General features: G+C 38.0%; 1 protein-coding gene across 3 annotated transcripts in view; it reads left to right on the top strand.

Annotated features, from left to right (window-relative positions):
- The window catches only part of LOC132158780 (dual specificity tyrosine-phosphorylation-regulated kinase 1B-like), a 54,455-nt gene that overhangs the window by 21,616 nt on the left and 14,437 nt on the right, over positions 1-18,402 (top strand). Inside the window, exons 1-2 of one of the 3 annotated variants that reach the window (XM_059568348.1) lie at positions 5,328-7,458; positions 16,950-17,095. In XM_059568348.1, coding sequence (XP_059424331.1) covers positions 7,317-7,458; positions 16,950-17,095 — 288 coding nt within the window. In that variant the 5' untranslated portion in view covers positions 5,328-7,316. Of the gene's footprint in view, positions 1-5,327; positions 7,459-16,949; positions 17,096-18,402 lie in introns of those variants that run through there. The other 2 variants (XM_059568349.1, XM_059568350.1) reach the window with 2 other exon arrangements.

Below are 18,402 nucleotides of genomic sequence, written 5' to 3'. Positions count from 1 at the left end.
ATCTGTAAATGTTAAGCCGCAAAAGTTGTTTGAAATATGAATCCGTGTTCTGCGCGTCTCTGTGTGAATTAATGAATGACAGAGACGTGCGGGTTTGTTTACTACATAGACCGAAGCGCATGACGCTTGCATTAATTTCAGCATCTGAGCTTCAGAGTTCTCTCTCCATCAAGCGATCTGAACTTTTCAGTTCATCTCAATGGACGCACAGCGCACCTGTAATTGATGCTCTGTAAACTCTGTGAAGGCGCACAACTCACCGTCGCTTTACTGATAGCGCTGTCTTACCACGCTGAATCGACACGATATATGTAAACTATTCTTTGTTGTCTTCTCCTGTCAAAATAATGGAGTTCATTTAGAATTATTCATATTCATTTTCGAAGCAGAAGACATACCGGTTTATCCGGTAGTGGGCGGAGCTAATGCGCAAATGCCAATTTCATTGGCTGGTGCTGATCTCTTACCGTCCCTGTTTTGATTTCAGCAAATCATTTTGACCAAACGCAGACAACGTGATTAATATTCATGAACCCAGCAGCTCATAAATTCATAGTGCATTGTATATACATTAGTATGATAGTAGAATTAGTAGTAGTATTATATTTTAATAATAATTAATATGATCTATTACTATTTTTTTACAGAAACCCTCAATGACCAAAAATATCTTAAGCATCACCACCAGTCTTAAATTCAGTTAAAATGACAAATATGCATTCATTAGGCCTAAAAGTTTATTTTTACATAAAGGCATTGTGCTAGAAATATTACTATTATTTAGTAAAATGTATGTGATACTGCTACTACTGTTGAAAAAAATTTATAAAACTTATTAAAATTATATTTTAAAGAAATAAATCACAATATTTCTTCCATGTTTTAATTTTAATAGCAAATCCCCTTTATTTACCAAAAATAAAATGTTTAAATTTCATAAATTAAAAGACAAATTAAATTTGGGTGAAACTTGTTTACTGTTTTTAATAATTATATAACTTGTAGAAAAACTTTAAACACAATTGTAAATGAGTATAAAGAATGGCATTGGTTTTATGTTTAGTGCTAAAAAGTTTTTTTTTAATTAGCATATTTTTGTGTTTTGCTTTGGTACCGAAATTGGTACAGAGAACCGTGGATTTTCACTGGTATCGGTACCGAATACTGAAATTTTGGTACCGTGACAACACTAGTATTATCCAAATTGTGTCTTATCATGCATGATGCTATTTTAAAGTATTTTATTCTTAAAGCACTTGCTGTGATTTAATAGAGTGGTTTAGAAATGCTGGTACCATGTCCTAAGTGTTGGACATCTTTAGCGTTTGTATCCATAACTTCAAGCATGGTACATCATGCAACCTATTTATAGATGAAACTTCAAACTTCTGTAATGGTAAACTTGACCCTACCCCGTCTTAGGTTCCTTGGCAGAACTTCCATGGCACTAGCAACATTGGGCCATTTTTGGCACAGGTAACTTAAGTGTAATGAGGACAACTGTGTTTGGAAACAAGTTTTTTACAGCTTCATATTCTGCGCATGTGCTTTCATACCCTGCTATAGAGTGGCATAACTAAACCACTAGTAGGATATCTAATTACTGAGAACAACAGAGTGGCCTAGCTCACTTAAAACTAAAAAATGAAAGTAAAAGCACTAAAACTTAGTTTACTATTAACATAAGAATCCTAAATTAAATGTTTGTTTATTGTTCATGGTCACTTATTTGTCCTTTTAATGTCAGAGGGCACTTTGCGATCCTAGCTAGATGTTCTGTTCCTGATCTGTTTAAGTGTTCGTTCCATAATTGGCATGTTTTGTTATACTGCTCTTGGATATACAGAATTGACATGGTCCAAAGAAAGCACACACTTAAGGTGACTATTTTAAATATTTAGGGACTAGGAGGTCAGCTTTACTTAAATATCTCACTGTTGATGGACAAGCCAGTTGCCAATGGGATGTGTTTGCTGGGAGTGCTGTGATGTATATCTGGCCGTTCTGCCTGTCAATAAGGAGGTTGAAAATAAAGCAGTATATGATTTTGTTTTGGTCAGCATGCCTTCCTCATCTTCTGCTCCTAGTGGAAAGCCAATTATTATTATTATTTTGCCTTATTCAACTTGCATGTGTCTAAACAGACAAATGTAACTCTGTAATGTAACTCTGTAATGCACTATTTAAAATGGAGAAGAAGAAAAAAAAACATCTCTGGCGTGAGCAGAGCTGAAACACAACCCCGGCAACCTCCCCGCAGTGTAATTGTAATTCGCTGCTGTGTTACCCCGCCGTTTCTTTTGCGCTTGCTAGCTTCTTCAGTGAAGTTCGACTACCGTATCTTCCCACTGCATCATGTTTACCTAGCAACACGCATCACCCGCTGCCGGCCCTCCCATTGGTCATTTCAAAACTCACCCGGGACCAATGGCAGGGCTGTTACCATGGTACAATGTGTAGTTGCCGGGTGGAATTTTGCTGCAAGGCACGTGAGTCCCGGAATCTTCGCCTTGCGTTTTTAATCTCGGGTGTCTGGAGCTTTGCAAAGGTGATTTATTGGAACCGAGTCACATTTCCTCTCAAGAACCAGCTCACTTGTACACGTAGACGTTTATCTGTACAATTATGCTTTACAAACCAAAACAATAATGTGACACATAAGGGGCTGCCGCAGCTGTCACAGGCGCGCGCACTGCTGTAGCGGGGGAGAGAAAAGAGGAAAGTTGAATTTTCTTGAAGTTTTAAATGAAGTATATTTCGCAGTAAACTACAATAAAACCCTAAAACGTATTTTATTTTATAAACGTATTTTTATAATACTTCAAAAGTATTGTAGACTTGTATGAATTTAGCAAGCTAATAACGTTAAGAAATTTTTACAATTAATTCATTTAATGCTTCTAAATATAAATTCGACATTTATGTTTTCTTATTAGTTAAATTTATTCTTATTTTTTCACGAAAATGTAGGCCATATTACAATTTAAGCGAAAATATTTATTTTAATACATGATAATTGATTGTCTAAAAAGATTATACACTTATAAAAGGTCATATCAATCATTTTCTCTTAGCAGGAGAAAGATACGTGAAAAGATGCATATTAAAGAGCTTCTGTGGAGTCATGGAGGATGAATGACGGCATGGTTAACCTCGTTTTGCAACCCCCCCCCCCCCCCCCCCCAATACTCTTTTATGGGAGAACAGAGAGGAATTACCAACCCGCACGCGATGGGGTTTTAAAACATGAATCCCAACCACAGAATGGTCAAATTACACAAAAAAAGAAATCAAACATTCAATATAGTATTTACGTTTTAATCAATCCATTTTTTTATTTCCTCACAAATTCCAGTTTAGAAGAAGTTAGAAGAAACTGTTCGTATGCCATATTTTTTTTTACCATAAAAGGTTTTCATTTCTTTTTTTTTAAAAACGAACCCGTTCTAAGGATTTTAAGTCTATCCATAAGTCAATCCAATTGTTAATAGAGCTTGTATACAGTGACAAATGACATGGAGAAAGGTTTGAAGTATTTTAAGTTAAAATACTCTAGTTTTGTTTGCCATTTCTTATTTGTTAAATCTTAAGCCTTACCACGGTATCATTTTAATAACTGTTATTATAACTAAGTTAACGAGTTATATAAATGATTAATGACCACTTAAGGTTTGCCCTAATGCAACACTTCTCAGATTCTGTTTCGCGTGCGATGACAGTTCCCCTCTCTCTCTCTCTCTCTCTCTCTCTCTCTCTCTCTTCTCCCTTCATATCAATCTACCTGAAATCTTGTGTTATTTCCGCGGGCACGTCATCCTGTTTCCGCGGCGTATTTTGGAGACAACAAGGAGCTGGGGGAAAGGGCAGTCTCTCGTCCCTTCTCCGCCCACATACCAGGATGACCAATCCAAACAGCCATGGCGATCACTTCTGACCAATTGCGTGTAAGCTGCCGCGGCGTCGGATAGCAACAGACACCACGCACGCGCACACAGGGTGGAGAATGTAGCACCCCTGAACGCGTGCGAGCAGAAAGGGAGGGAGGGAGATTTGAGGAGCAGCTCCATGGAAGGGAACATCGGCGTGTGTGCGAGCTTTAGCACAGAAATGTTTGATGAAACTTAATGGGCACAGAAAAATAACTTATTTATCATGTGCGCACAGTGTTGCCAAAGCTTTTTTTTACAAATTTAATTAAATGTTTCAAATTATGTCAGTGACACCAGTCTATGAATTCTAGGTAGGATTTTTTACCTAAGGCCGACCTTCTCTTGTTTGTTTGTAAATGTTCTCAACGCAAAACGTTGCGGTTCGTGAACGTATTATTAAATTAATTTTAAGCAGTCAGCTACTAATTTTGCAGTGTGTGTGTGTTTAAACTAGGCTATGTTAACGTTGTAGCAAAAAACTCTTAGGATATGTATGTGTATGTAAAGAGTTCAGATACAAAAGTGCTGTTGGAAATTTTCTTCTAAAATAAGCATTTTTATAAGTCCCCTATGTGTAGGTTCAGTAATTTCCCATCAGTGGCAATTAATATTTTTTTCCCCATTACAGTAAAATAACTGAACATAAATGTTGGAACATGAGAAAAATATAAAGTTTAGAAGAAAATTTTCAGAAGGCACTCCGATAAAGATGCTTTTACTATGCTATTTCTTTTGGCCATTTTCTTTTTAGTTTTTATGTTTTGTGTTTACTAAAACCTGTATATATGGATATATATAGAAAGATTAGATATTAGACAAGATTAAGCAGACATTAGATACTTTTAACATACTTTTAAGGCCTTGACCCTCCTAACCTTCGTGTGAGGGCTCAACCTCCAATGACTTTGTTTAGAGCGTTACAAAATTTAGGCCTGTGTTTACAGCTGTTTTTGTTTGATGTGCAATTGTTCATGGCAAATAAGATAATTTTATCTGTGTTTAGTGGTATGATTCCAATGTGTATATATATATATATATATATATATATATATATATATATATATATATATATATATATATATAAAGCGCTGTGTATATCTATATCTTCGAAGTTACTATAAATGGAGAGAAGTGGCTTGGTGGCGCTACTAAACTGTAAAGGGGGATGCTAGGTCTTTTAAATGCTTGTGAATGTGTTTTGTGCTGCAGCCTTGTTTGATCTGATGAAATCTGAAATAAGCACATAGTCATGCGTCACTCCTTTTGAAACGTGTTTCATGGTTCTCATGGCAGTCCTCCACTTTTGGTGTTTAAACATTGAAGCGTTGGGAGCTGCGTCAACCGAGTTCCTCCACAGAGTGGCTCTTTTATATCCCCCCTACACTTGAAAGTGGATGGAACAATCCTCATTGCAGGGTGTGGATCCAGTGCCGGCCAGAGAGGCTCGACAACAAGGAGTAATAACGGGCAAGCAGAGCGTATGACTTAAGACTGACTTAAAAAGAACGACTTTTCGGAAGAATTTAAAATATAGTGGAGAAGCTTTAAAACGAAGGAGGGTTACGACTGATGGTCGATATCCAAAAGCTGGAGTTACGACAGCAAATTAATCTGTGAAAGTGTACGCGGAAGCCCAACCAAACTGCACGGAATTGCATCGCGGTGACAGCTCAGGATGGAAGTAACGTCAAATTGCTCGCCAGCTTATGTTTTTCACGAAGACACTTGCTGACGCTTTGAGTTCTATTTTTACGGTCGAAGGATATTTTAAATTGTCAGTCGCGAACTAAACGGTCTCTGTTGTTCTTTGAGGCGACTTGACAGCACACGGTTGGATAACAGCGCGACCATTATAATCCTAACTTTTGACTGAATTCTCACGGCTTGACCAGAGAACGGGACACTGGGATTGTCTGGACTTATTTCTGGATATCTTTTTCGTTTTCTTTTTAAATACCAAGCACATTCACGCAACCGAAACGTCTCTTTACAGAACTGAAGAGGTTGTGCCCTTGGAAGCGCAGGCTAATGTTATTCGTTTGACGGTCGCACTCTATAATTGAGACTATATTTTCACCATCATTGTATTGTGAAAAAGTATCCGTGAAAGCGGCACGTTTTTATTCCCCTATCCAGACGTTGTGCATTTTTTGTGCCTGTAACTTGCACTTCAGCACTTTGACTCGTCGTAGTTGCATGCACGTGTTTGTTTTGATCCTGCAGCCCACGAAAACATTTATAATAAGCTATAGATTGTTGTCACCCGTGTCTTGAGCTCCTGGCTCCCTCCTTCCCTCTTTTTTTTTTTTTTTTTGACTTGCAAGCGAATAAGGTCGCCTGTACACCTGCAGACTTTGCCAGTTGCGTTCAAGGGGAAGGGTAACTCGTTTTTCTCAATAAGGAAGTCAGTGTTACCTTTCTTACCTGGAGGTGCATTTTTTTCGCTTATCAGGATTCAGAGTATAACTGAAGAAAGTGGCAGCACATCCATTGTTGCCGAGCGCACCTGCCTTCTTTGACTAATTTAAGATACTGTAGGATACCTAGACAGAATATAAATAACGCCTGCTATTTTTAGCAAGAGTGATGGGGTAAATGGTGTTGAAAATTGAGACCCCCACCCTTAAGGCTACCAACACTCCCAGGTTTAGCTCTGGTTTCCTTGTCAGCTGCTGAAATTATCTGGATTGGAAAATTGAAGTGGGGGGTCCTGTCTCAACAAGGATCTCAGTCTTATCCCACAATTGTGAACTGTTTCTCCAAAAGTTATTGCTGTTTTGTCCAATGGAATCTACTCAGTATTGTGGGACAATAAATCTAGATAGAGTACAAGTAAAAAAAAAAATTGTAACCAAATAAGCTAATCCCCGTATAAAGCAAGAAATATATATGTGTGTGTGTCTCTCTATATATATTTATATAGATATATATAGCTCTATGAAGTATATAAGACATACATAGTTAGAATATGTATATTTTTATGCCAAAAGTGATCATTGTTGCCTGAAACCCAACCCATTGCCTTAGAATATTATAGTAATAAAGGGAATAGCAAGGACAGAACTGAAACAGTGTTTGAAATAACTTAATGGTGCCTTTTTCATTCATCAGTTTATTCTGTCTGTCACTTCAGGATTTCACAAGTAATTAAAAATATTTTTGTGCTTAAATTTAAATCCTAATCTTTATAACTTGCCTTCAAGGTTCAAACTTGAGTTTAGTTACCATTGGATGTATCCTACTGGATTATTTACTGAAGTTATAGGCATGTTCGAAGGATTATTCTATACTTGATGTCAGCAACTTTTTCGGTACTTTTTGGGATCTCCAACAAACGTGAATAGAGTCATTCTTTGGATATCACGGGCCAACCTATAAGCATTTCAGATGGTGATCACTTCGTCTGTGGAGGAGAAGCCGCAGCCTTCTAACAGAATGGTCGCAAACTTGCCGACCGAATCCTGGATTGGCAGCCCAGATCAGAATCGCTTCTTACCCCAGTCACACCTACTACGGAAGCCTGCAAGAAGTTAGTACAACCTCTTTTTTCATCTATAGCAAATTTACACCAGTTCTTGCTGCGCAAGAGAGTGAACATGCATGGATGTTGGGAAATCTGTGTGCGCTCATGCATGATTTCATCCTATAGCAATAATGTTCTGTTGAAGTAAAAAGGAAAAGTGTTCATTCAAGTCAAGTCTATTGGGTAATGATGTCACATCCAGTTATTTGTCAAGCATTAGGTTTCGTTTAAAGTTGCCATTAACATGAGACCTGTAACCGGATGTTGTCCACACACATTGAAAGACGAGTGTAAATGCACTTCTGATCGGAATGTTATCCGATCAGCGTGTCCTGGTCCAGAGGTAGTCGAGGACCCATTGTGATAGGATCTCAGTGTAATGTAAACGCAATCCAGCCATCGTGTCTGCATTCGCAGCTCGACATCATGCAAAACGCCGCCTCCTCTCTCGCGAAATGTCAGAAAAAAGACAGAGAACATCCGTGTGGAGACTAGTGAGACTCCTACACTTATCTTTGATTTGTAAAATGTCCCGTGACTGAAAATGCTTTTCAAAAGAAAACCCACCACTTCAGGTTGACTTTGCACTGGGCCATCCTTTGCAGTCTTATTTAAATATTGCACTGGAAAGACAGATCTGTTATCCGGATAGAAAAGTCAGTTGATGTTGCTAAATGTAAATGCGCTGTGTTCTGATTGACTGATGATCTGATCTGCTTGATTGGATCACAGTGATCGCATGTTAATATGCAGCCTTAGTGGCTGTTGAAGTTCATATTTACCTTTGGTCAATGGTAAACATTAGAAATCCTAGCGTAAATACAGTTTGTCCTTGACAGCATGAATCCAGTCAACAACACCCAAAACTGCATGGAATGTTGATGGGAAAAGCAAGCGAATTGTGTTGATGACAGGTCTTTGGAATCTGAGGAAGTACATTAGCTTTTAGTTTGGTTTTGAGAATGTAAATACAGTTTGGTCAAAACATTGCTTTGTACATTGAAAGTCATCCTTGCTTTTAATTGTCTGTTTTGTCAGTGAATGTAGTTACGCCTTGGCATGATGTACATCATTTTATATGATAAACTAATAAAAATTAGTACAATGCTATGTTTATTTATGAATTTTGGGTTATCCAAGGTAAAAAATTAGCCCAGCCAGGGACATTTCCCTTTTAGACCGGACATAAATGAGTCAAATGTTTCACACACATCAGATACCCCTACAGAACTGCACTCCTTTTCCCATCATTGTTTTAACATTACTTGTTCAAACAATCATGGGAATAGGCACATTCTCGAATGGTTTCAGAGGCTGCCTGATCTTTGCGTCACTTCTGCGCTGTAATTTGTGCTGTGTGCAATAGGAGCTCTACGTGAGGTGTGAGCTCACAGTGATTGCTCTGTTGCTGGGAATCTTAGAGCTGCAGCAGAATGCTGTTCTGTAGACTAGCATGTATTGTATTGTGCACAATGTCATCACAAAACCGCTTTTCTTGGTTTGTTAGTCATATTTTAAGACTTAATGATAAAGATGACTGTGACTCTGACTTATGACACAAGAAAAGGCAGTTGATAATTTTTTTATTTCTGCTTTTATTCCACTGGTAGTGGTATCAGTTTGCTGTTTTGTCATTTTTTGTTTCATTCTTTACATGGATTCAGTATTTCAGAATATTATGTCAAAGACTATTGTTGCATTTGATGATTTTGTAGAACAAGGGCTTAATTATCATCTAGTAAACTATTTTGCTCACATGAAAGCAAACCATATTGAAAAATAAAGACCTCACTGTAAGTGATAATTGGTTGATGAAACAAGATGGCAGTGGTAAATATTTTTTGGTAGGGATGTACCGAAAGGAAATTTCTTGGCCGATGCTGAATAAAATGAAACACTGGGCCGAAGGCTGAATACCGAACACGATTTTTCGCCTTTTTTTCCCAATATATTTTGTCAATTTTTTTTCACCTTTGCATAAATTTAACATCCAAACTGGCTTTTTACTGTTTTGTCTAGCTTTTCAAAGAAAAAATATTTACTTAACACTGAACATTTTTAACATTCTAGCAGACATTATACCAAAACACAATTTAACTTAAAATTAAGTTAGTAAAATATTATTTTTTTGGCCTGTTTGAGACCTCTTTGTACTGTAAGAAGCTTTTTTATTCCTTTTTTTTTTAAATGCATAAAAATGTCACTGAGCACAGATTTTCATTGCACTTCGGATTTTGAACCCTGGCGCTGCAAGCTCATGCCGCTCTGATTGAATACATGCAATTTGTGTGTATTCAAATATTTATAATTCTGTTAATGCAGTACTAAACGGTCTCTTGCTGTTGGTGGTTGTAATGATTTTAGCATCTTTCCCTGACACTTTTAAATACTTTCACACTGCCGAAGGGTTTGCTGCAATAGTGTGCGTCTCTATTTGATCACATCACTTCATTGTTCGGTACAATTTATTCTGTATTCTTTCTTTTTTCTTCCGAACACCGAAAGAGCTATTTTTGCTATTTTCAGCTGAACTATTTTGGTTGCCGAACATTCGGTGCATCCCTAATTTTTGGAGGAAAGTGCAGTGATCATCAGCTCATTGTTTGGTTATATACCAATGTACAGTAGCAGTTGGCTTAATAGACATACTGTAGGCTTGTTTAGCCCAACCTTCATTATTTGTCATCCCTCCCATTCTCTGTTAGTTCAGGATTGGAATTAAAGGACTCAGTTATCCGTCAAGCATTAAGCTGCTTAATGCAGTTACGATATAATTGCTTAATTGGCCCATTTCAAGTATGTTTCCAAACAAGTAATCTACTGAGGCTGCAAAGTGCTAACCCCACACCACACAAATCTGGATTTAATTTTATACTCCAATTTCCAATTCAACTTTGGGCACAAAGTTGATGTCATAAACCATCCATAAACTGGTCATTTGAGAGCTTTTGAATCTTATGATACACTAAGTTTGCACTAAATGACTCAAAACAAGAGTCCAAAAGTCCAACGTTTACAATGAAAATTCATACTCTTGTTGAACAGTAGGCTTGATGGAGACTAAATATGTAGAGTCGTAATACTGTCAGGTGTTTTGCTTTCTCAACTTTAACCTCAACCTCCTTCCAATTGGATGATAGTTTATGTGTTGTTGTTGAAGCAATGGTTAAAGGATTTTGGGATGAGCATTAACAGAATCATCTGAAAATTTAGCGTGTTGCATTTTCTGCTTTAAATTTTTATTTTTATCTGTGTATCCAGCTGACTTTTCTCCTGTTGCTATTTCTGTCCCCCCACCCCAGTCTGGCATGTCAAGCACTGTGTGTATAACTGCCTTTCAGAAGCCTTAGTAACTTTTAAAGATAGATATTCCTGCATGTAACCCATTGGGTTCAGGGAAAGCTGCAGGAATAATTCTGTTCTGTTGGTCCACCTATATGAGACACAGAAAAGTGCTCCTAGGGCATCTGAAGACATCATATCAGCAGAGAATCGCAGCCCCGAATCAAGGTGCATAGAGTTTGGACTGTGTAAGAGAGAACGACAGTCACAGCGTTCATACAAACAACACGTCCACTCCTTGCCCTTTGACCCTTTCACACTGCCGTTCATGTTTGTTTATTCACCGGTTTTCAGTCTAAAGGTGAAATGCACGATTTTGCCACATGAAATCCATTGAAATCCATAATTATTGTCTTTTGGGTAAATGTAAGGTTTCATTTAACACAGAATATAGGATGTTGCTGATGATGTAGCATATTGATACAGCAGTTTTTTCCTTATATTATAACATTCACACTCTTAAAAATAAAGGTTCCGTAAAGGGGTTTTTGCCTAAAAGGCGATTTCATAGAAGAACCAGGAGAGCTTTTTTGTAAACAGTGCTTAAAAGAACAGTTTTCAAAGTTTGAATAAAATTACAAATGTAAAGAATCTTTTTCCACATTAAATAACCTTTTGTGGAATGGAAAGGTTCCATGCATTTCAAAGGTTCTTCATGAAACCAAAGATGCCAGTAAAGAAACTGTATTTTTAAGTTCAATGATAAATGGATTTATTTTAGTTTTAACTATGTATTTGCTGAAACCATTTATGTTTTAGCTCTTGATTCAGATCAGTGAAATTACTTTTCCAAACATCCTCTGAGCATTTATAGCTGTTTATTTAGTTTGCAATAAAAACTTTGTGGCTTAATTATAACCACAAATAATTATCTTCAATGCTCCTCTTATTCTAGTCTTATTAAATTCATCTATACTAGTACATAAACCATTGTGGAAAAATATCTGCCTATATTTTTCATCTTTGTGTGCCGATAAAATCTGTTGTTTCACATATTCAGAGGAAAAAGTGACAAATGCCCTTCATGCTCATTGGCTTTTCATCTCCCCGCCTCCTGCTGGATTAACTGTGGGCCTGAATCAGAACAAAAACATGTTATTGTTCACCAGATGCACACACAGTGTACCTGCAGGTCCAGAGCGGCAATTCTACCCTATCCATCCAGCATCTATCCAAACGCCCCACCCCACACACCACCACCACCAGCTCAACTTCATCATAGGAAACAAATGAAACATTGAAGCATATTTTCCCACTGAAATCTCCCAATATCCCCATTTCTTGATGCTCACATACATTTTTGTTTAGATATTCACATTTCTCGTTCTGTCTGTGTTTGTGTCTCCTGACTCACTCTCACAACATCCTTGCTGTGGTCTTTCCAAGAAAGAAAGTAAACAGTGCGAATAGGCCTACACTCCTTGCTCTGTGTCAACATCAACCTCCACTGGAGCAAGTGGCTCATTACTCAAGGGGCGCTTGATTAGTGCTGGTCACTTTAGATTAGCCAGTCTGGTGTTAATGTGAGCTCGCAGTCGCTTTGAGCTGTAAAGGTACAGTCTCACCGAGAGATCAGTACGTAAACTCCTTAGAGTCCCGTGGCTCATGTTTAAAACGCAAGGATAAAGAAGGGTGGAGATTCAGCATTGTGTATGACAGCAGTCGGCGTGCATCGGTTTACGACAAGCGGACTTAAAACTTAATGGTGATTAGAAAGAAATGGTAACTGTTTGAAAGATTTATTGTTGGTACTTTTGCCTTTATTATGAAAGGACAGTGTACAGATGAGACACAGCGAAGTTGGAGAGAGACAGGGGGTAGGAACAGGAAAGGTCCTCAAGCCGAGATTCGAACTCAGGACAGCCCAACGGCACTATATGTCAGCGCATTGCCCATGAGGGAGTTGGTGCTGACAAATGACACATTATTTAGTGGTTGACTCCTATAATAGCCTCTCCTATATTACCATTTTCAGATCCATCTCTGATTGGCCAAATATTTTGACTTGTGCAAAATCTACTGTCAGCCAAATGTTTTTAGTGAATTTAGAAGCAATTGAAAAGTCCATATCATTCATATTGGTTGAATACCAACGTTCAGACAGTAATGTGCTTGTTTTAGTGCTGGCTGTTGCTTTGGACAGTCGTTGTACATCTAGCTAATGATGTATTTTGAGGTAGGGGGATTATTTTATTTTTAATGCCCTGTGTGAGCTCTCAGTTTACCAGTGTCACTGTATGAGGCGTCCACCCAGATGGCTTTTTATTAATAGTGTGGAGTCTGACTCAGCTATGGGGGCCTGACTGTTTAAAGTATTCCGTGGTACTGTTTGGGATTTGGCAGCCAAGGAAAGGTTGGACGGGGTTATATCGCATAACACTGTGAGAGGTGCTGAACTTAGTGGAAAGGTTGAAAGTTTTGCAGAAGCCCCACTGAGGATGGTGTCCTCTTGCAAAGAAGTGAGTTCTGAGAATCAAAAGTGGGCACAAGATCATTCAGTCCTTAAATAAATAATCTTTCATCAAACTTGATTTTGGGAAGACTTAAATAAAGTTAGTCACATTTAACATTGTTTGGTGTATGGTTGGGCAAAGTCCATGTTAGATGTTACTGAAACAAAAAAGAGATTGTGAATCGCCATCGGCAATCATCTATCGGCCCAACCCTAGTTGTTGTTGTTGTTGTTTTTTTGGTCCACGATGCATTTTCAGCTTTGTTTAAGCATTATTTTCATTTCCTTTGTAATGTGACCAAACATTTTACTTTTGACTTTTATACTCCCATCATTTATAGTGACATTACAGTCATTATTAGTGTAATGCTGTATGTATGTATATGCACACAATAGGCCTACATACAGTAAAATTATATATATATATATATATATATATATATATATATATATATATATATATATCTATAATCTATATCTATAATCTATATCTATGTTTGTTGGCAAAATAGATTCATTTCAATAGGATCAGACTTGATTGGAAACCTCATTTGAGAGCAAAAGATATTGCAAATGGTCATGTTTGTCAAACAAATTTACCACGTTGCCCAACAGAAAACTGCTTGGTTTGAAAGTGACTTTTATGTTGAGTTCTGCAATATTGACAAAAGATTTTTTGCCAGCAAGATGTGCCCGCATGTTAATTCTTTCAGGTTCATGTGAGATTGGAGATCCCATACCTGCTCACAACGACCCATAATATTGTTGGGCAGAGTTTCAGAGCTTCTGAAACCTGAAGTCCTCTAATGTGGGACATGACATCCATGTAACCGTGTCATCTGCGGGCACGCAAGCGCACGTTAGACTGGGGGCATGATGTGACGCACACATCCTCGCCTTATTCTCCTCTATGTACTGTATGTCTACAGTGTCTTTTTTCCGACACGTGCTCAAGCAACACCAACTTGTTGCTTCATATTAAGGTAAAATTTTCCCTCCTGCATTGGATACTTGGTTTTATGATGAACAGGAGTTACAGAGCCTCTCGAGTCACCGTTTATGGTGGTTGTTCAACACATGTTTATTTTTCAGATAAGTTGTGGATAATAACCTGAGTTTCCTCCCTGTCCTCTTTTCCCTTCATGCCAATCATGGTGTGTCCAACTTTGGCTCAGTAGCACCAGTGTTCCCATTACCCTAACAGGGAATAAGATAGGGGGTCAGTACGGACATGGGAAGGGTGAGGTGGGAGTGATTGGGGGGGGGGGGGGCTGTTCAGCTGTTCCCATGCACACATAACCATCCTCTTCCTGTGCCTTAGAGACAGGGAGTAGGCTGGTCTGTTGCTATTGTGACACTGTGATTGGCAGCTGGCAGCTGTGTTTGGTCAGATGGGGGGGGGGGGGGGGGGGTCTTTGCATGGTTAATTGCAGTGGATGATTATTTCATACACCACCTGATATGTTTAACTGCTGCCATGTGACACTTGCGTATGTGACAGTAAATTCTACCCAGGCACCTTTGTGTCTATAGAGGAGCATGTGTCCTGTTATATTTTGTTAATATTCACCCCTTCGGGGATGGCTTTTATCGGCCAGATCAGCGAAGATTGAGAGCGAGAAGGGGGAAAAAGAAGAGAGGTAACAGGCAGGGAAAGGGAGGGTGAGAGCGGCATTGTGGGAAGGGTTGCTGATACAGCACAAGCTATCAGGTTTATTTATAGAGACCTCGCCGCCCAGCCCTTGGATACCAGCAGCCAATCGGGAAGGAGAGAGGCAGGTGGCCTTTGCCAATCAGAGCAGAGGAAGGGGGGTGTCACACTCAGGAAGTTCTCAATGTGATCGTTTCAGCATTTAAAGGCACAGTGTGACATTTTTTCCTGGTGCTCAGTAGGTCGCGCGCTCTTTTAGTCATCATTTCCTTCTTAAAACGGGGAGGAGGAAATGAAAATGAAATAAACAAGTGTGTTTTTTTTTTTTTTTTTTACGAGATCATTGTGTGGGTTCGTCGTTTTGTCAGATGAATTGAAAATGTTTTGCAGTACTGGGCATTGATTGAGTTGTCTAGTCATTTGCAACAGGGTCTGAGAAAAATTGAAAGCAGTTGGAGATGAGTCACATATGTATATCCAGGCAGGTTTCCTGTCAGTGAGTTGGTGCTGGGCTCCTCCTATGGGCATGTAACAGCAATGCTTGCCATCACTCCCTGAGATTGATTATGGTCAGATGTGTCGTTTTGCACTTTGTTTAAGCTGCGGCCATTGATCGGACAGCTATTTCAAGTTGTAATGTGTCATTGATAAATTTCACCCCCCATTACTCCTCACATGTCAGCCCCTGAGAGCAGCAATAAAAGCATTCACCGTGGAATATCTCATCCATTTCATATCCCCCCGTTAGACGTTCACGTCCCTGCTTCCGTCCTCAGCAATCTTACTTAATTACTGTACTCTCGACACGTTCTTGCCTCTTTCCCGGGATGTCCGTTACTTCCTTTGTGCATTATGAATGTTCAATGTTCTAGTGGATTATTGTGTGCAAAAACTAATTTACTAATTTATTTCATGCAAACAATTTTCACTCTCGTTACATAAATTGCTAGATAAATATGTGTGTATGTATGTATATATATATATATATATATATATATATATATATATATATATATATATACATGTATGTATATATATATATATGTATGTGTGTATAGTATTATGTGTATATATAGTATATATAGTATTACTTAAAGAATTGATTCACTATTATAATAAACTATTCATTGTACTGCCATTTAAAATAAAATTTTAAAATGATTTAATATACAATATAGATTATTATTTATATGTATATATGTATATAACTAAAATGTTTGGGCACAATACAAAGGAAATGAAAATTAATGCTTAAAGCTGAAAATGCATCGTGGACCAACAAAACAAAAAAAAAAAAAAATATGCAAAATATATTTTGTTATTTTCTTTGGATATTGGAGTTGAAATGGGACGTTTTCACCATGATTCACCTGTAATTTGAGGACCTAACTATAGCAGGCAGCCTAATGTGCCATTATTTGAAAGCAATAGCAGCAAGCATATTTTTGGCCAACAAGTGGCAGCACAGGACCATGGATAGCTCTGCTTGCCTCCCAGTCACTCCCATCATCCACAGAGGTTTTGCTGTGCAATGTCATACAGCAGTTTTTCTTTGTTCCACTGGGTTGGCAGTGACAAGTAGTACAATGAGTTTCTGGCGTTTGTATATTGTCTGCCCGTAGCTGTTGGAAAAACACATCTTGCTTAGAAAGTTAAGAGAATTATTCAGATTTGGAAGCCATTCTCAGGTCTTTGAAGGTGTATAGCAGTGTATTCCCACGCACGCTTGTCATGCTGACCTGAGGAACGATGCTGTAATTTCTCAGCCAAAATGAACTGGAGCTTCTTGAGAGGAAAGCCGATCATTCTTATCACTATTCCATCCTATTATTGGAGATTTCAAAGATCTTTTAGCTGGAGATGCCTTCAGTTTGACTTCCAATATGGTGTGTGTGTGTGTGTGTGTTCATGTTCATATTCATATTTCTACTTCCCCCTGCAGTGCAGTGTTTCTCCCCACACCCATGTCAGTATTTGCTTGGCGTGTGTGAGGCTGTTTAGCAATGTGTCTTCTGAAACCTCTCTCGTTTTTTCCCCATTTTCTCTATGAAGGCGGAAGCAGCTCAGGATGCAAGCCCCCCTCCTCTACCCTCTGCCAGCCTGCCGCCTTGGGCTTCTCCCCCGCTGAGCCAACCATGTCGAGCCAGCACAGCCACCCCTCCTTCGGTAACATCCACTCCATGGCCGACCAGCAGCAGGTACCAGAAACATGCTTCCTTGCAATTAAATTCTATGATATAACCCATTTTCAAAGCATCATTGTCATTGTGTGGTTGGATATCACCAGTCATAGCAACAAAAAATATGCTTTTGTGACTTGCCCCTCACCATATTTTATTTAAAAATTGCAGTCGAATAAATAAACACAATTACATGGTGTTTAAAAAGTTAATTGCAATTGCATACACTGTGTTTAAAAACTTGCTGAGAAAGGCCTCAAATGAAGATGACATTATTGTGTTTGACTATTAAATCATTGCATAGACATTACAACAAGTGACTGCAGAAGGCAGTATAAGGATCTATATAAAATTGTCTGTTACTGGCCTGCAGTCCACAGTTAAATTATGCATTTGAGTTGAGTTTATCTATTTGCCTGAGGTAGAGTAATGGGTTGTTTATCCAGGATACAGGTTCTTATACTCTGCAATGTTTTATTATTGGTCTATGTATACATCCATATAGTGTTGTCACGGTACCAAAATTTCAGTATTCGGTACCGATACCAGTGAAAATACACTGTTCTCGCTACCAATTCCGGTACCAAAGCAAAACACAAAATTTGCTAATAAAAAAAAAACTTTTTATCACTAAAAATAAAACCAATGCCATTCTTTATACTTATTTACAATTGTGTTGAAAGTTTTTCTGCAAGTAATATAATTATGAAAAACAGTAAATTGTTTTTTGTCAAATTTTGTATGAAATTTAAACATTTTATTTCTTGGTAAATAAAGGGGATTTGCTATTAAAATTAAAACAAGGAAGAAATATTCTGTGATTTATTTCTTTAAAAAATAAAGTTTTATTAATTTTTTCAACAGTATTAGCAGTATTACATACATTCTACTAATTAATGGTAATATTTCTAGCACAAGGCCTTTATGTAAAAATGAACTTATTTTGACCGGTTACCGTGAATACTAGGGATGTGCACGGATAGTCGAACATTCGAATATTCGTTCTGTTCTAATTATTCGATAAATAAAAATGATATTCGAATTTCGCAAAAAAAAAAAAAAGTTCACAATAAAACCTAATTTGGTCACTTTCTGTGATTCTCCACGGCATATTTAAAGGTGTATGCAAGCAAAAAATAATTAATGAATGATTAAGGGGCCGTTCACATATCGCGCCTAATAATGCGTGGAAAAGGCTATGCGCTCCACTTTCTCCTTCTTTCCAAAGCGCTCGGACAGAAGCGCTCCTGAGGCGACGCGTTCTCTCCATGAAGACGCGGGAATTTCAGCAAAGGATAAATGTATTTGCAGCACAAAAAAAATCG

This window comes from Carassius carassius, chromosome 15 (genome assembly GCF_963082965.1).
Source record: "Carassius carassius chromosome 15, fCarCar2.1, whole genome shotgun sequence".
NCBI lineage: Eukaryota > Metazoa > Chordata > Actinopteri > Cypriniformes > Cyprinidae > Carassius > Carassius carassius.
This window is presented reverse-complemented; position numbering and strand designations above follow the sequence as displayed.